This window comes from Anas acuta, chromosome 2 (genome assembly GCF_963932015.1).
Source record: "Anas acuta chromosome 2, bAnaAcu1.1, whole genome shotgun sequence".
In the NCBI taxonomy this organism is placed as follows: domain Eukaryota; kingdom Metazoa; phylum Chordata; class Aves; order Anseriformes; family Anatidae; genus Anas; species Anas acuta.
This window is the reverse complement of record NC_088980.1, coordinates 135,500,813-135,520,417: the sequence shown is the minus strand read 5'-3', so window position 1 is coordinate 135,520,417 and position 19,605 is coordinate 135,500,813. Positions and strand designations below refer to the sequence as shown.

The window sequence follows — 19,605 nt, the reverse complement described above, 5'->3', positions numbered from 1 at the left end:
AGCAGGAAATTTAAGCTGGCCTGTGCAACTGATAAAGTTAATTTCATCTTTGGCTCCAGTGCAATGAAGGAAATGAAACCAATTCCAATTTTCTAATGATTTGGTGAGGAGAAGAATTCAGGAACGCGCAAATGATAAATATGGGCAACTAATTGCCAGCTCTCACCTTTGTTCCAGTACTTTTATTGCCCTTCTTGTCCTCAGGTGGGTGCACCTGTTACTGCTGAGAATGACCCCATTAACACAAATAGCATCAATTTCCCAGTGTCCCACCTGTCTTAGACTGGTGTATGGGTGATATGCAAAATGTAACTGTAAAAGTAGTTGTCTGGCCAGCAACCTTTTCTCCATAAGAGATGAGGCATCTGTTTGTGCTTGCCCCTGGCTCAGGGAGGAGCCCAAAAGATCTGCTATCCATAAAGTAGAACACAGCTGTCTTATTAGGACAGTGTCGGTATTTGAGAGCTCATCCTGACACTGAATGTGCTAAGAGGATTTGATGCTAAGAGTCTACCAGTTTTGGATCTCTGGCTCCAATCACCTCCTCTCCCCTGCTGTCGTTAATGGACTTGAAATGGGGCACTTTGGAGGGGGAACCAATTTCAAAATTGCAGGCAATCAACTCCCCAGAGTTCCTGATGATGAAGTAAAAGAAAGCTCAAAAAAATCTCTCACCTCTGCCCCACTCCCCCACCCCCCCCAAAAAAAAAAAGTATTTGTATACTCAGAAATAGTCTACATGAAAGCAGAATCGTGTTAAGAGTTATTAGCAGGATGCACTTAGCTACTGGAATGGTGCCCAAATTCGGGGCTAAAAAGCTGCACGTTGCTCGTCCCTGATATTCCTGGTCATGCTGACCTGGAAGAGCAAGCAGAAGACCTGGAATGGCTGCAAAGCCTCTACTATGCTGCAGCTCCCTCTCTTAGAGTAGCTTCCCAGCTCCTCTCCCTGCTGGCTAGCAAGCTTCTCCATGAAGCCAAGTAGCCAGCCCTGCTACATGCCTGATTCATCTCCTTGCTGTTTATTCTGCCTTCCAAGTGACCCGGTGTCCCCAGCTCAGGCCAACTGCTTAAGCCCAGCTTTGGCTACAGAGGACAAAGATGTTTCACGACTGTCTGAAAGCCCTTCTATCAGCAAGGTTTGAATAAACTGAAAGAAAATAAAATGATTTACTGTTTTGAATTTCACATAAACTCTTCATTTAAAATAAGCTACCACAGTAGATCATTGTCTAGGGTATATTTGAAGGACTGCCTTTTTGCTTTGAAATGACTTGATATCTGCTGGCAGAGTGACAAGGGGGTTTTCACTCCTGTTGCTTCGTATCCTGCTGGAGGTAGACGGAGGATGCAGGCAGAAGGTCACAGATCTGGCTTCCACACCCTGCTGAGCTATTCAGCTGAAAAACTGGCCACGTTGCAGAACCATTTTGGGTCAAATCCATGGGTGTGGAGCCATCATTTACAAATACCAGAGTCCTTCCCTGAAAGAACTCTAATCCCGATTTATCAGAGCCAAGCCTCCCTTTAGATAGCTATGGCTGCTGTTTGGGGTTTCTCAGAGCTGGGAACTGAGATAGTGCTGGAACATCTCCATAGCCACAGGCACCAAAATTTTTCATGAAATACCTTTTTGTGGTACCTGATAGCAAATTCTGCACCTAGTATACCCAGTATAGACATATAAATGGCAAGGATATGAGTTAGCTCTGGAAAAAGCAGCCACTATATGCTCAGAGTCCTGTCAAACCAGACAGTTTGGTAAGAATCAAGGCATCATCCACTCCAGTGATGAAAATCTGAATCACACCTGGCATTACAGCTAATGTAACATGTTACAGAAGCAATATTTCCTCCTGATCATAAAATGGGAGAAAGAGAGCACATAAGCCAACCGGTTTTGTAGCGGTGAACCTCTCAACGCAATGACACCTGTCTCTCTGTGTTGCTTAAAGGACGTACATTATTTTTCCTTCCACTTCCTTGCCAAGCTTTTCTTGGCCATGAATTCATCTGATGTGGCCTTTGGTAAAATATCAAGTCTGGGCTGTTTTTAGAGACCAGGGGCTTTCCCAAAGAAATACAGACAGACTAGCAACTAAAATAATAGTTAATAATTGTTTTAGGAAATTTCATGTACTTACAAGTGCCACGCTGCTAGCTAGCAAGCTTCTCCTCTAAGCCAAGTAGCCAGCCATGCTACATGCATAATAGATCTCTTCTTGATGCCTCTTTACTTTCTGCAGTGTGATGCATGAATGTGTATTTGAGAAAGGGAAGCTTCCATCATGAATAAGAGCATCGGGCACAGATGAGAGAAATGGGATTTGTGCTTTAGCATGTGTTGGCTTGGTGAAACCTAAAATGCCTTACAACTAATATCAAAACAAACAAACAAACAAACATCAAAAAACAACCACCACCACCACCACCACCACCACCAAAAAAAACCACAAAATCTCAGCAAAATATCTACTTACATTTCTTGTACCGTCAAGGTTTAGATTGCTATTTGCTGACTTTGACTCCATATTTATGACGTTCCGTATGAACATACCTGAAAATATTTTCTTTCCACTCCTCAAGTTACCAGATATTTTTAGTATAAACTGCCATGACAGAGTTTAAGATAAGAAAACAGGAGTGAATTTGACTAAGTACACACTCCTAATAGCTAGGAGACATGGAAAACTGCAAGGAATAGTGAGAAAGGCAAGCAGTCCCCAAAGCTCCCAACAACTTAACAAGCCAGGTTTTTAATGGCTTTGTGTGTCACAGATGACTGAGTAATAAAAATGAATTACAGAAAAGCTGTAGTGTGAATTCCCCAGGATCAGACACAGAAATGGAGAACGAATTCAACAACTGAGGACAAAAAAAAACTTACTCTGGGGTTCTTTCTTTTCATTTGACCCAGAGAATCTGGCCTCCTTGAGAGCAGGGCAACTCGTCTTCACCCACGGGTCCTCTGGTACATCAGCAGAGCTGAACATAGGTTGCATTATCTGCCCCCTCCACAACCCTGCCTCCTTTAACTCAAACTGGCCCAGCTCCAAGACACAAGGAGAACTGGCAGGAGCACACATGCAGTCACACTTATGCACGTATGGTATGCGTAGAGAATTCTTCTTAGTTGGACAAGCTAAAGTCTACAGAAATTTCATGTGAATTAGCACAACGTTATCCCTTGTAATGAGGTGGAAAAAAAGAAGCCATAGCTTTCAGTAGAGCTCAGTATATCCCTGTTCTGCATCACACACTTCATCAGACCTTCATCAGACCTGGGAAACTGTCTGCAGTTCTGGACAACAAAATAGAAACTTCAATTATTTCTTGTTTTTATTGTACAATAAATTATCTGATAATTTTACTATTCTTTTCTCCTCTTACACAATATGGATGGAAAGTTGGATGAAAAACTGCTGCTGACTTGATTTACAGAGAAAATCCTGCCGTGTCAGATTGACTGGAAAGGAATCAATGTAGGTTTGTGCTTGGGAGACCAGCAAAAAAAGATTTCCACAGTTTTGAGGAAACACCCTTTATTGTAGAGAAGTTTGTATACACAGATGCGATGTATTTACAACCAGCTTTTCTCAAACAGATGACTATTTAAAATCCTTCACAAATCTGTCAAGAATGAAAGAAAACGAAGCTCAGAAGCCCCACCAGCCCAACCCCCTAAATTCAGATTAATTCCCGAAGACAACTGCAATGAGATCATTATACATGGACTTATTCTGAAGGAAGCAGTAGGACTGTGACAGGGATCAATGGATGGACTTCAGGGTTAGTTCAGTCAAAAGCATTGCTTAGTTTGATCTCAGAGTGAATGAACCACAAAGTAAGATGCCAAGAGGCAGATTGGGACCTGCTTTTTCCAGGGGTGGGGAAAAGACAGGCAGAAAGAGCGTGTTACCCTTCCTCCCATGGCCTCTGCAAGGACAGGTCACGGTGAGAACCTCTGTGAAAAGATGTTGTCGGTCCTGTGTTCCCCTGAAAAGGTCTTTTCCAGAAAAAGGCAGGAAAAGCTCCACTCTTCTTCGGACTGCAGGATAGAGCCAATGCAATGCAGGTGAGAACAGGCATCCTCCCTGGGAAGGGTGTGGGCTCACGTGCCAGCTAGCCACAGGAGGGATGGCCCCTTGGGTGCTTCTGGTGCCCCTCTGAACCATCCCTCAGCTCTGCACTACAATTTTCCTCTGTGCAGTGGCATCAGCCTTGCTTCAGCCTGCTTAATCACCCCAAATGCAGAGGAGGCACCACAGGGGGGGAGCAGTGAGAGGTAGAGATAGACATTATATTTCCTCGTCCTTTTCAGTTAAAAGTAGAATCTTCATCAGCAACAAAAAGTTACGTGTGCAGGAGGCACTTCTCTGGGGAAGAAAAAAAAATACCTCACGCAAGCATTCGTGGATGGATGAGTCCCATGAGGAAGATTCTCAGCATAACCAGTTTGGTTATAAACGGAATCTGAAATCCTCACGCTGATGTATACGAAACACGCTAAAGGTATCTGCTAATGCTCCAGGAAGGTGCATGCATAAGTTTCCCACAGGCTGGGAACATATATCTTGGAATCTGCATAATTTACTTCACACCCAGCAAAACACTGCGATATTTACAGGCACATTCCAATGGGAAAACATTTGCATATCGAGTGTGAAAGATGCAGCTTTGCCACCTAACCATGGGACTTTAAAAACAGGCAGTTTTTGACCTCAAAATGCTACTTGAGAAGTTTCTGGAGAGGAAAACGGCGTACGGGCAGGAAAAGAAAATTACCAGAAGTTGGTAAGAAGTTGTTGTTTTGTTTTTTTTTTTGACCATTAGAATGGTTACAGGCTGGGACTGAGTCCTTGTAGACCACAGGTTCTGGCTTGTTACACATCACAGAGTGCTTTTGTCCACTCTGAATTTCCATACTTATTTTTCCCCATTAAATTGGTTTCTCACTAGCCAGGTTGATGAGAATAGTACATAACTTTCATCCTTCTTGCAATCATCACTTTTCATATGAGTAAGCATGCTTACTCATAGATTTTCGCAGAACAGGAATGAAGCTGAATGTCACTTCTTGGACTTGGTCTGTATTCTGAAGGTCGAAGTGGGCATCTGAGAAACACATTTGTAATGCTTTGGAAGTTTTATAAATTAAAAAAAAAAAAAAAAGGGCATCACACTCTGAGCATGATTGAGAATGCCACGTTCTCCATCCTGTAGCACTGCATGTCAGGCGTGGTGGACAAAGCTACTCAGCAACTACTGTAACCTTATCGCTACCCAGAATTGTTCTGAAACTAGTTCAGCACACTACTGTGGTTGCAGCAAATTATTAAAACTATCTACAGAATCTTAATCATACAATTTAGGTTTCAATATGTCAGCAAAACAGCAACGTATAACCCATAAAGGTTATATCCTGGAAGTGAAATTATCAAACTATTGCTCCAGTGTCTGAAAAGTAAAGCTATCCTCCCTAGGTACACAGCACGCTCTCACTTATGCTGACACATAAGGTGGTGGTGGATCTTTAGCAGCTCCGTTCACAGGATCATCATATGGTGGCAACAGCACCTGCAGGAAAGAAAAAAAAAAAAAAAAAAAAAAAGGTTATATTTTCTAAAGAGAAGCCAGCTGATAAAAATTACAGGGGAAAAAAAATGGAAAAAAGGCCTTGTGCTAAAAAATAACAAAAAAAGAGTCATCAGGAGCTGATTAGTTAGAAAATGAAACAGTATTAGTTTAAAGTTCCTCCTTTTCAATTTATGTGTCGGTTTTCATAATGAAGGAAAATATTTCTTCTCATTCTTATTGACTCCAGTGACAGATTGATTTCAGCCAAAGGCCACTGCTTGCTGGTACCTGAATTTCTTCAATATGATGGTGACAGTAGCTGCTTATTCCACAGCTGTCCTCTGTCTACAGTGCTTAAACCATGTCTCCTGGAGGAGTGCTCAGGCTGCTAAACCAGAGTGAGGAATGTCCCCCAGACCTCTCTTTCTGAGGTCTCACTGGAAGAGCTAAGAGTTATTTTGGGGTGGGCAGAAGGAAAGAAAATTGAGAACAAATTACCAACGTCTAAATAAATCTCCAGTTTTGTGCTTTAGGGGCTCTCAGCTGTGAGAGGGAAGACATCCATTACCGTAAGCTCTTCAGTAAATACTTAAACATCTGATAGAAATTAGGACAGCTTTAATCATATATCATCCCCATTCATGGGAGGCCTGACAGCTTCCTAGGGCATGGGAGGCGCAAGTTCAGGCCACACAGGGGAGAGGGATTTGAACCAAAGTTTCTACTTCTTTAAGCCAGCATGCTAGCTACCATGCCATTTTTTTAAGTCACCAGCACTGACATTAAGTAGCTTGCATGTGAAAAGGTGAAAGAGCACTTGGTCTGTGAATCCCAGCAGGGACTGAGAGTGAAATGGATGTCTAAATGAAAAATGAGTGTGCATTCCCTAAAATCTATCAATAGCGTGTAAAAATATCAGCTGTGGTGCGTTGGCAGAGGTACTTTATGCAGCTGAAAATCAATTATTCACAACGGAATTTCCAACTATATCAGCATCACTTCTTGGTCATTAAAGGGCACATGAAGCTGAATGTCTAAACATGCACAGGGAAAACCCTGACACCATTAAAATTGATGGGAGTTTTGCCATAAGAGGATTTCACCAGTTTTTAAAGAAGTTGATAATATATTTTCTGTGAAGAAACATCCATGTTCATCTATTTTGGACCTCAGCCACAACACAATAAAGTCAGTGGCAATCTTTCTATAGATTTAAATAGGCTTTGGATCAGTCCTTTGTAGGATGGTTCCAAGGGTGATTCACGTTGTCCTTATGTGAGTTTACAAACATACACTGTGTGTTCAAGTACATTTGTGCACGTTTGTTGGATTACAAAACAGATACCTTCGCATCTTCAGCCCTTAATCAAAAAAGTTTCATCATTTAGAAAAGGAAATTGTTGGAGTTGTTGCTCCTTATGAATACCATACGTTTGAGCTTGTAAATGTAATATATGATGCATGCATCCATGACAAAATCTAAAAAGCTCTGTCTTAGAAAGCATTTAATAAGTATTTAATAAATGGTGTCAACAATTAAGCGTAAACAACTTAAGGCAGAATACTTATCTAGTGGAATCAGAACAGCATATAGAACTTCATATAAATGTTGTGATAAAAAAATCATAAATATAAGTTACAATGTAACCTCAATAAATCACTTTGCTGGAGCATTTAAACTGTGAAGAACATTAAAACTGAGGTCCTATACTTGGTGCTGGTAATTAGTTTAATAGTTTTCTAGGATCTCTAGTAAAATCCTCGTGTTTCTGAAAAAAGCACTAGTTTCTCAAACATATTGAAACACATTCATTAGTTGTATATAAAACAATATAATTAGTAATTAAATCTAATCCACTGATAACCTAAAATGAATTAAGTTCACTTTGTGATGATTTAGCTTTCTTTTCACATTCTCGTAATGCTCAGCCCCAAACTGTTGTCTATTTCTTTCACGTTTAGAGTCCATTTCATCAGGCATAACGTGAAATGACAGCAGACTCAATCCAAAAAGCTGTCCATTTCCCAAGTTTACCTGTTGATTAATAAAGAACAGTACCTCTCCCTGTGCTCTGATCCTCTCTCTTTTAGATCAATGAATCCTAAAACTACTGTGGTTACATCAGTCTTACTACTTCAGCACTGTGGTTACTGTCATTTGCAACAGGTCTCCTGAAGGATTTGCTGATACGAGTGAGCTTCTTGGCTGCCTTCACTCTTGTGTGAAACGAAATCCTTCAGGTAGGAGAAGAGCCTCCTCGTGAGGCTCTTACCATGCTCTGGGGAGGTGAATGCTCTGCTTTGCTCCATGGACCCCAAAATTATCAAGTCAGTGACCCCAAGGAGCCTCAGAAAATGCTTTCTGACTTCCCAACAGTTCCACAAGAAGATAGGAATGCCTAGAGGAGACATTTTGGAGAAGCCATTGATGATATGCTAAGGCATATGGACTTCTGTTGGAAAATTCAAGGTGCATGAGGTATGAATCGGGGAGGTCAACAAAGAGGTCCATTAGTTTCACAATAAATTGTCTACGGTAAAAGGTTAAAGTGTGTTTTCAAATTTCTGTAAGGTCTAGGGTCACTTTATTACTGTCAAGGGTTATTATTGCTGGTGAATATTTCCATCAGTGATGAGTTTACAGGCTTACTCCCCACTCATTTTTGTGTTTAAATATTGGAGTATCCTCATCATCCATTTCCTTGACAGGAACAGAATTGTGAGCTGTAAAAAACAATGAGTGCAGAATAAGCAGTATTCAAAATTACTACCTTTGTTTAGCAGTGTTTGAGTTAGACATAGAAAATATGGACTGGTTTTCTTTCAGTCAATGTGTGTTTTTTTTTACTGTTACTTAATCAGTTGTCAACTGTAAGTATAAATAGTCACCATTCAGCTTCCAAGACAATTTTAATAACTCTTAAAACACTACAATTACAAATTTTGCAACTCTGCCTGTAAGAGTACCTTTTCATTGTTTTTGACAGGAATAGTTTCAGGCCATTACTTCCCTTAATTTTTTTTCTGTCCTTTCAGTTAAGTATATTTTGGACAAAGGGAGAAAGATAAGAGCTGAATTATCTCAGCTTTTAACTGTTTTATGTTAAAACAGTTAACCACCTACAAAAATCTCAAGAAAAAGAGAATTCCATTAGAATTTTTATGGATGAATTTATACCAAAGTGGCTGAGATGAAAATCTGGATGATGGTATTTTTCTCATCTATCGTCTTAATTTTAAATCTCAACATGGTTTAATGGAAGCAGATAAGTTCCTTGGACATAAAACTGCTTAATTATTCTGGAAAAACATTAAGTTCTCTAGAGACTTAAAATGGAAACCAGTCACTGAGCCAAAGGGTGAATTCAGAAGCTGGAAAAGTAGGCAGAAACTCACTACTCAGTTTTATCTGAGAACCTAAATAGAATGGATGCAGTCTAGAATAATTACTGAATGTCAAAAATATTTTAGGTCCATGGTATCCTCAAGGCAGAATATGCACTAAAACAACTGAAGCATTTTGCTTCCTGGGCACTACATTAGAGCATTTCCTTGTTTGTTTGTTGTGAATTGAGAAAAATGCACGTTTGTTCCCCTGGATGCTCTGGAACTAATGCTCACAGAGCGTTTGAGATTGTCACTTGAAAGTTATTACAAAGAGTAAAGACAAAGGGCCCCCATTTTATGGAACCCAGTGATTTCTGTGAAGCAAAATTCTGGGGTTTTATGGCTAGACCAGCTAGCACGTTTGGAAAATTAGGGTCCAGTCCTACAGGATGCCTAAAATCCACAGGACAGAAGTACCTAAATTCTTTCACAATCCTTATAATGGTATCTAAAAACCATGAATGATTGTAATATCATCCTTTAATATGCATCCAAAAAAAGGAGCTGACATTACTTGCTGTTTGTATAATGTTTAGTGATAAAAAGCATTGCCCAGAGACTGTGAGATCAGTAGTCTAGGGGCTCCCAAACCAAGACAGTTCAAACCCAAAGTGCCCATCTCTTGTATGAATGCCTCAGACAGAAGGTTATCAGGTAGGCTGGAAGGCCATTTTCCACCCTTCTGTTGTCATAGCAAGGCCAAGTGTGCAATAATCCATCGGGAAGGAAAGAAAATAAGAGAAAGTGTGGCTCCATAACCCCACAGTTAGTGCTTAAGTGGGACAGAGAGTCCTGGATGCTGGGCTTTGCTCCCAATACCATTTAATCATTTTGTGATAAGCAGTCTTGTATAATACACAGAAATAATCCAGAACTGACCCATAAGAAATCCTGGTCCTGACTTAGCTGGTGTCATCCAACTTATTTGGATAATTGTATTACATAAGCTTCTCTCTATTTTAAAGTGCAAGATAAAGAATGACCTTCTCCGGAAGAAATAATTACCATAGAAGTTTCCCACTGGCTATAACATATTCAGTTAGTATAAGCATATGTCATTTCTTATTTTTTACATCCTGGTTAATCTGTTTTTGAGTGGAAGTTCATAAAGTTATTGCTTAGAAATATGCCTAAAAAGAAACACAGGCAAATACTTGTATATTCAAATAGTTCAAAATTAATCTTGGCCCAAAGGTTTGTTTTGTTTTGTTTTGTTTTGTTTTGTTTTCTTGGGGGGGGGGGGGGGGGAGGGAATTGCATTGTTTCAATAATCCTTCTATATTTTTCCAGCTGTTTCCCCATTTAGCTGAATTTCTAGCAGAAATTTTTCTTTCTTCATGATATGTGCAAGTTCTCTCATATTGCTGCATGTATTCCTGTTTGAACTCGAGATCTTAGATATGTTTGGTGTCTAGTACATTTCTACAGGACAAAATGTACTTAGTCCTGTGTGAGTAAACTTAAATATTTGATGAATTGATTATTTCTGCATTCTTGAGGATCTGACCCATAACTCACTGAACTTAACAGCAGTCTTGCTGGGTCTTCAGAGGGAGCTTTGAATAACATTTTCCCACAGCCATTTGTACTCTTCACTGAGTGGAATCATACAATTGTCACAAAACAGCTTCTGGTTTGAACAATATTTTGGCTGGCAGCAGCTATGTGAGGCTTTTGTGAGTTCCCATGGCAAAATACCTTGTTGATGTCTTGTTAGAAACAAACATTGTTAGAGACAGCACTGAAACACTTCATTTTTATGACAATTCCTAGCACAGAAATGTACTTGATAATGCCCAAAAAAGCTATAGATTAAAAATGTCTATGGTAAGTGCTGATGGTGGTAGTCAGCATTCAAGATGTTCTCTCAGTCTTCAGCTTGGAGATGCATCAGCCCTTCAATCTCCTGTCTGTAAAGCCAGGATTATAAATTATAGAATAGATTCGGAAAAAAATAAAAAAGGGGAAAAAAAAAAGTCCTAAGCATCAATCACGTTGTATAAAAAAATTGTAAACCAACCAACCAACCAAACAAACAAAAAAAAAACACACAGATTTACTGTAAAATAATTTAAATTCATTTTTTTATGTATGAAATATAGAGGATCAAGCTGCTGCCTAGCATTTGAGAACTCTTCAGCCATGAACAAGACCCATCCCAGCTTCTTGAAGTGAGGGGCTTGTTCTGGGATCAGCCTTATGAATGCTCTGTATTTCAACTGTGCTCTGAAACACAGTGTATCACTTCATGAATTTGGGAGGAATACGTGCTTGAACTCTAGCACTTCATAAACAAGTGATCATCTTCCAGCTCTCTATAACCTGGGAGAGCATTTCCATGGTGCAGCAACTTCCAGCTTTACTGTGAGAGTTCATGGAGCAATGTGAACACGTTGCAGAGGGTCGCAGCAAACACCACCTGAGAGTTTTTTCAATAAAAGCTCCAGATTTTCACACCAAATGAGTCCACACTACATCAATACACAATATATAAAGAGGGACAGATGACAATGGTTGAGTAGGATTAGGGTCATCACTACTGCAATTCAGTCCTGGTCCTGTCTCTGACATTTTGAGTTTTAGCAATTTGTTTGACTTGGTTGCAGAAGGATTTCACATTTGTAAAACAGGCACATTATTTGAAACATCCTGAAAAGTGTTCCAGACCTAAAGACAGATTTAAAACTCTCTTGGGTGAAACTTGCATATGACTGTATGAAACATGGACTAAATTGTGGAAATACTTACAAACTAAATGTATATTTGCTAGATATTTGACCTATGCCTGGAAATGTTTACCCCACACTCTCCACCACAGCTATGTGTGCAGCACTTCTCAGTCTCCTGCAGAAGTGACATTTGCATCCCAGACACCCAGACCATTAACAAGAATCCCTACAGGAGGCCCATGCACATACACAGAGAGGAAAAAGAGGGCAAAAGGAGCTTTTCTCTCACGCAGCTGATGTACAGAGTGTCAATGGGTACAGGCCTTTCTCTCTGTTTACTTAAAAAGGGAGGGAGAGTAACCACAAAATGATGGAGAGTATGGCAGAGCCAAGGCAGGAATCACCAGAGTGTTGCTGGACCAAGTCATGGGTAAAAGTGCTGAACCACAGGAATTTCCTCGTCCGGGAACTTGTGCCCAACATGCAGTGCCGGTGTGCTGACGGGAGGAGTGCTGGCACAGCCACGGGCTGAAATAAAGAGTTACTGAAGGTCTTCCTTCCTACTGCGGCTAGCCTTTTTTTTTTTCCTCTTCCTTTCCAAATTCAGGATAAAATTTCTCCTTGATGTCGCACAGGGCTGATACATCAGGTTCAGGGACAGCTTGATTGCAATATGAAGCCTCCAGCCACACAAGCCTAGTTGCAAAAATCCTCTGCTCTGGGTTCCTTTCATCTCAGTAATCCCAGCTTGAGACCCAGCACCTACTTGTACCGACGGAGGCAGGGCATTGATGAATGTACAGGTGTTACTGTTCTGTGGTCCACAGTGGGTTTCACGGTGTGCAATCACATTGTCTAACTCCATGCTCACGTCTCTGCTCTCCTGTCATTCACCCGGCCAAGGGGAGAGGGATTTCCTTGCACAGCTGTGGTGCCGTGAGAAGCCATTAACCGCAACCTAAACCATGTTCAGCTGCAGTGAAGCGAGCAGACAGCCTACAAACAGCTCTGAGGGGAAGGCTGCTGACATGACCTGTCCGGTTCAAGACAATCCCAACAGCCCTCTCCTCGTGTTGGAGACAAATATTATGAAGGTCACCTGGGGAAAGCAGATTCTGCATTTCCTATCGCTTCACTCTGCACACAGAAAAGGATGAGAATGATTCTCTCTTTGCAATGTTTTCCTGTCAAATTGGCAATGTGTGCTTTTTGTTTGTCTCCTTGCTTTGTTTTTGAGTATGACAGAAGAAAATGTAAAATTAAAACGAGGTAACATGAGCTTTTAGGGTGATTATTAGCATACCTAGCAGATTGGGGTGAAAATATAACTGGATGGACAATTTGGCCTGGAGGAACAATGGATTACACACACTGAGGTTGTCAAGAGAGAGAGATTGACTGAATCAGGAAGTATTAAAACTAAATCCGCTAAGAATTCACAGAAAAGCCTTTTAACCCATGAGCATGAAAACACACTTTACATTGACTGTATGAAAAGACTGGCAGCCTTCTGGTGAAGAGCTTTTTCCTCAGAGTGGAGAACCAGGAAAAATACGAAAAATACGGATAATTCTAAGGCAAGAAGCAGTTATTAAATGTTTCATACAGGGTAAGCACTGGAGAAAGAAGTAGGGCTTAGCATTTTTAGCTGCAGCTGTGTATGGACAGCTCTGCTGGATGAGGTGAGAGGTCCATGCAGACCACAGCAATTAGTGGTGGATATTGAAGGAAGAGAAGTGCAAGAGGTAACAGTAAAAAATGAAGACGGAGCAGTGCAGGCATATATGGACAGGTCATGGCTGGCAAGGTCAAGACCAGGCAAGTTAGAGAAGCAGGAGGGGTGCTGAGGAGGGAGCTGACCTCCACCTGAATGAAGCTTTCTCCGTGCTCAAGACAGGACCAGGCACTTTCTCCCACTTGACCCATGTTAGCTGTGTTCTTCCAGATGAGATCAACAGCCCTGTGGAAGCAATTCTTTTTCTCTGCTGCTTAGAAATATCTGCTTTAAAGGTGCCTCTTTACAGTGTAAATGGCTGCCCTGGTCACATGAGTGCAATCAAAGGAACTGTTTTTAAAAAAGTTACGAGAGCAATGTTTACAAAAAAGCTTCCCATCTGCCTTCTTCTCCTTCTCCTATCCCCAGTTTAAAAAGCCCTGGATATAGGGCCAGAGCTTTATGCCAGAGCCAAATAATATTTAATATCAAATGGGAAATGTTTTTCTTTGCTTTATTTACAGCTGCATTTGCTTGAAAAGTTTGCCCCAAATGTGCTAGTTAATTACGATTTGTTTAAGCATTTCATGATTCGTTATTTGTTAAATAAATCCCAGGAAACCTTCCTCTCGACATGGACAGGAAGTTTGTATGTTTATATGTGTGCATTTCCATTAGAAACCACACTAGAATGATTACAGATGGACTAACTGGAAGCAGAATAGCTCTGAGATAATTCATAATCCCATTCAGACAAAAAGTAGGCCTCAATGCTGAAAAGTCATCTGTACAGAGTTAGAGCTGGTATGTTGTTTTGTGGTGTTTATTTATTATTTTTTTTCCTTTCCCAAAACTGCTTATTTACTCGAAGCCACCAGCTCTCTAAGACACTGTTTTGCTACTTTACATGAGTTTATGGATTTCGGTAATGAAGCAGCACAATGTTTCCAGCGCTACAGATAGATGAATAAATGTATATATTACTAGGACACAGCAAAATTTAGGGACAGATTGTGATTGCTCTTGCGTGGGAAGAAAATTGGATTGAGGAAACTATTGTCTTTTTTTCATTGTGTGCAACCTCATAAAAGTCATCCAGAATAATGGTGTAATTACCCTCCCCATTCAAAGGCACGGAGTGATAGTTCACCTCAGGCCACAAAAGCCTTTCCTACATATTGGCCAGCTCTCTTCTGCTGCACCTCCTGCCGTGCATCATGATCTTGTGCGGACAGAGCACATCCTTCATGCTTTCAAAATGAGCATTTGCTGGATGAATTTATGATTCCTAAGGGGTACTTGACTGCATGTCACCAGTACTGATGACTTGGAGAAGCATATTACAACTCTGTGTACCAAATGGTTGGTGTGTCGTCCTGAGTGCAGAGGCTGTGAGAGCACACTAATCTTTTGATGGACTTTTTAATTACTAACATGCATCTCCAACCTTGTCTCCTCTTATGATTACATTTTGCTTCCACTCAAGAGTTAAGAAGATGGGAACCTATAAATAGCTCACACAGGGCAGCCAAATTGTTTAATAGGCATGGTGATCTCGTGGGAGATATTCTTGCATTACAGATACTGCTGGAAAGGCTTCCATTTTATCTCCATCTCACCAGGTGGACCATGTTTCCCTCCCTATCTGCCCAGGGACGTGGGGTGATTGAACACTGGTCTTTGGCACCACAACAGAGAGATGGGCCAATTGTAAAGTTTGGGGTAGAAATCTCATCATAACATCTGGGGGCAGTAAGACATGGGACTTTGAGATGCCTACTTCTGTCTTCCACAATTATTTTTCACTAATTACTATTTTTATTAATATGTATATATATATATTTATATATTGCACAGTGCATGTAGGCACTTCCTAGTGAAAGCTGAATGTTTCCCTTGTTTATAACAGAATTATTGTAATGCTGTGTTAAAACTACAAAGCACTGGTGTCATGAAAGGTGATGAACTGACAGCTTGAGGGAAAAGCTGTATGTTTATGTGGAAATCTGTTAATGTTAGTAAATCACATTTGTAAAGCACCTGTCAAACAGAAGCTCTCATGATTTTTTTCACATCTAAATTTGGCACACGACTGACAGCTCAGCCTTGTTCTTTCCAGAGTTAAGGAGGGTTTGTCACGGAGTTCAATTAAAGCAGACCTTGCTTTTCTCACTGCTCATAAGACAAAGGACTGAGACCGTAAGCGCTGTGCAGCCCAGGGCAGGCTGCAGTGGAGGAAGTCCTACGTCCATAAAGAGTCCTGAGGGAGGCTTGGGAAGAAAGCAGTTGCTCTACTGGAAGCTATCGCCTTTACGGAAAACGAAGGCAGACTGGAAGAACGGTCCAGAAATCACCAGAAGCTAACAACTGCAGGAAGTCAGCCTTCTGGATTGGTGTCACACCCTCGGCAAAACAGCCGCAGCTGCGTGTACTCCTCCGTGATACGGTGCTGAGCGTCGCCTCAGCGCAATCTCTAGGAGAACAATGCCACCTACTGAACTGCCGGCGACGGCAGCTCCCTCCCACCCAAGTTTCAGAGGATGTTATTTCTGTATCTACATAGGTTAAGGTGATGGGTGAGTTTTGGCACAGAGGCTCGGGGCTAAAATATCTGGGACGTGCAAAGAGCTGCTCCTCCACTTGGCTATGACCTGACTCGCACCGTGCAAGGGGGTGTGATGCAAAGGCTGAGCTAGCTTTAAAGATGAAAGGCAGCTTAGCAGAGGAGCAGGGCTTCCAGCATGGGCCAGTGGCTAGAGAGCCACATCAGAGTTAACTGCTGTTGTCTTGGCATCTTGCCTCCTGCTGCACTTCCCGGTCTGAACAATACTGCTGGGGTGGATTCAGGCTTCCCCCCTGCTTCATCGCACAGTGCAACTAAAACTCAAGCCTCTCCTGGAAAACTCACACAGGGCTCAGCTTGTACACCCGTATATCCTTGGCAATAAGGATTTAAGCTGTCATCGGCTTTAGCCGCACTGATACATATCCTCAGAATTATATCTAGGACGTCAACTCATTTTTTCAAGCCCACAAAACAGCAGCCGCCAGATGGTAATGAATTGAGCCTGTTAGGAAAAAAAAAGGGTCTGTAAAGAAACTCTGCAACTTTATAAACACTCTGTATTTTTTCCTACATTGCAACACTCCTAATTAGTGAATTGAAAAAGATTTGAAAGATTCAAATTAAACATCTCTATGTTATGTCTTTTCAAATTTAATTATGAACAGTGAAAACAGATTTATCTCTTTCTGTATCAAACATCTTACTGATTTTCATGTGTTAGAGTAATTCCAGTATTTGAGTTGCAAACAGCAGATATCTATTTATTAATTTATTTTTAAATTACACTGGGGAAAATAGATAAACATGCATTTTGATTTGTAATTCGACTTCTAAGTAAATGTAAATGTAAATGTAAGTGTAAGTGTAATGACTGTAATGACAATTGAAAATGTTCTGGAAGCCTTATTTTTAATCTTTAAAGGGCATTTGCACCAAAATTGACACCATTAATAGCCTGTCTGAGCAGCACAGCTGGCTTCTAACATCAGCCAGTAATAGGTGAGACCTGTAACAAAAAGTGTGATTAGCAAGTAGCCCTAAGAAACAGAGCAAGCAGGCAGCATGAACCAATTTCAACCTCAGGGAATGCTGGAATTTAAGAGAAAATCCTTGCATAAACAAGGAAGCAGTGGAAGAAAGAGCTGCATATAGATGATAAAAAGATGGGAAAGGTTGAAATAGAAAAAGCAACACAATCTCCTCATTAAGATTAAAGGACAACTGACAAAGGATGAGACTTCACTGCAGGTAGAAAGTGAAGTGCTGGAGCAGCTGTATAGCTGTTTGTTGGCAGAAGCAGACTGTTAGGATACTTTCCTGCAATTCGGAATCAATTAGAAGAGGAAGCGCACGCACACATGAGAGAGACGTGAATGCTGGCATCCACGTGGGACTTGAGCCCTTTGAAGATTCTCTGATTAAAGACTTTGCTGTGGGAACGCACAATTCGAGCGTATAAGAGCCATTCTGAAGAGAAACAGATCCAGCCCTTAAATGATACTTCCAGATCTCATGCCGACTATTACACGTAGCTAATTACCACCTTTATTTCAAGTGCTCAGTAGTTCTGTTTATATATTGTGTGTTTTTTTCCTGCCTCTGCTTCTTCTTCCTTTTCTCTGCCTCCTGTTTTTTTACCTGCTTTCCCTCTTGCAGGCTTTATCAGACAGTTTCCACCAGGGAAGGTGGGAGCTCCTCTGCCTGCATGCAGCTGAAGGCTCTGAGAAGGGCTCAGAGAGTGAGTCACAGCAGCGGTATTCATTTGTGGTGTGTGCTCACTTCAAAGTATGCTCATGGTTACTACTCAGTGGAAAAAGATGCCTCTGATGTAGTGGCCCAGCCATAACGGTATGCATACAAACCACCGTGCAAGACCAACTCCTTGGTGAGCATTGCCAAGTTTCTAGGAATTTTATGCTGCATTATGGAAAATACCTTTAAAGCAGGAATTTTCTCAAAGGCACCTTGAACTCAAACACGTACTCACTCAAAACTGGCTCAGTATTTGGAAATCACAGGCTCCAAAGAGCCTATCAGAAACAAGAACTCTTGGGCACAGTTTGTCCGCCTCTGGGCTCCACCTCACACTTCTGTCTGTTTAATTGGAAAGAGTCTAAGGATCCTTCTCTCCTTCTGTACGCAAACTAATCACCTTCCACACATGCAGGATAAGTAACACAAACATGCAGAACAGTAACACAAAGAATGGCTCTTCCAACCTCTCCAAAGAATATTCCTGCCTCTGCTCAGAGGAATCATCCAGCAGGAATGAAAGACCTAACTCTGCACTTCTCAAATGGGTCCCTGTTGCTCTGGGAAAGGGAGAACAAACAAAAGGATAGTGTTGGCAGATTAATTTCAGACTACTTGGTTGATGTCATGTCCACAAAAGGAATGTATCTGTGCTGAAGACAAAACCAAAAATGAATAACTTACCAAGTAACTTATTAACCGTTGCAGATAAATGTATGTCAGATAGGATCCTTAAAGCAATTTGATAAAGTACATAAGAATCTAAATCCCAATTTGTGGAGAGATTTACGGCTTTACATTTTATCCTCGCTGGCAGCATGACCAGATTGGCTTCCACTGATTGGCTATGGTGAGCGTTAAAAATAAAATAATGAAATTCCCCAGTTGTCCAAGAGCACAAAGGAGTCATTCCTCCTATGGAGAACAAAATGTCTAACTTTGGGTAATCCTCCACACTCATAACTTGGCAGTTTTTCCAAGTTGGACAGTCATTTCCATGGCACTGCAGTCACAGTTTAAATCAGTGTAGAAAACTGATCTTCATCCATGGAGTGCTCGAAGCAGTTGGCAGGAAAAAGCAATCCCAGATTGGGAAAGTAGAAAAAGCAACCTTCAGGTTATTATGGTTCGTTGCGTGGGAGCCACCTTACTGCCATGCCAAAATCTCTTACAGTACTGGAATAAAGCTTAGGGGGGTGAGATGATAACATATTCTCGAGCAACCCTGAGGCTGCTGTGACTAAGGTACACAGCTGGATCTCCAGGTCCTGCCATTACCAACCCCTGGCACATAAGAGGTTCATGTCTTCCCTTTGGCTGGGGTCCTGGCTGTTCCCCAGCCCGGCACCAGCTGGTGCCCCCACCCCATAACACACACTGTTCGTGGAGCCAAGCTGGGTACACAGCTCTGGTGTTGAACTTAGAAGGCCACAGAAGGAGGATGTCTCACCTCACAGGGGTAATGTGAGCATCCCATTTACAGCCAGCAGCAGGGAGGACGCTCGTTTGTTCCAGATGGCACGCTTGCAAAAATTACGGCTTAAACCACTTACACTGAGTGACAAAAATCAGATTATCTGGTAGCTAATAACTATAGCTATCAGGTTACTTACAGTTCAGATCTATGAGTGTTATTTATTAAGAAACAGTTTGATCAGGGAGAACTAACTGGAAATTTCTGCACTGTGAATTTTCCCACCAAACTAGTCCACACTGAAGTTATTCTTATGTTTTTTAGTGGAGCGAGAATTAGACAATAAGTAGGAAGAGAGGGAGACAACTGAATATTTTAAAAAATAAAGTATTCCTGCAATGGGGATCTCTGGAGGATTGTGAGAGAAGAAAATACAGCATATGCATGGGAGTGCTGGTGACCAGGACTGGCAGAGCACTTCTGTGGGAGGGCAGACAAGCCAAAAGCTTGTCTCTTGGAAGGTAAC

At 41.3% G+C, this 19,605-nt stretch overlaps 2 protein-coding genes across 8 annotated transcripts in view; both read right to left on the bottom strand.

The window, feature by feature from the left end:
* MATN2 (matrilin 2) overlaps window positions 1–3,027 on the bottom strand; it is a 79,602-nt gene extending 76,575 nt beyond the window's left edge. For 5 of the 7 annotated variants that reach the window (XM_068672316.1, XM_068672317.1, XM_068672319.1 and 2 more), the window contains exon 1: window positions 2,888–3,026. In XM_068672316.1, the coding sequence (XP_068528417.1) occupies window positions 2,888–3,002 (115 nt within the window). In that variant the 5' untranslated portion in view covers window positions 3,003–3,026. Of the gene's footprint in view, window positions 1–2,887 lie in introns of all 7 variants that reach the window. The other 2 variants (XM_068672324.1, XM_068672321.1) reach the window with 1 other exon arrangement.
* Window positions 3,028–3,525: 498 nt separating this feature from the next.
* Window positions 3,526–19,605, bottom strand: part of LAPTM4B (lysosomal protein transmembrane 4 beta) — a 61,426-nt gene continuing 45,346 nt past the window's right edge. Inside the window, exon 7 of the mRNA XM_068672330.1 lies at window positions 3,526–5,577. Coding sequence (XP_068528431.1) covers window positions 5,503–5,577 — 75 coding nt within the window. The 3' untranslated portion in view covers window positions 3,526–5,502. The remainder of the gene's footprint in view (window positions 5,578–19,605) is intronic.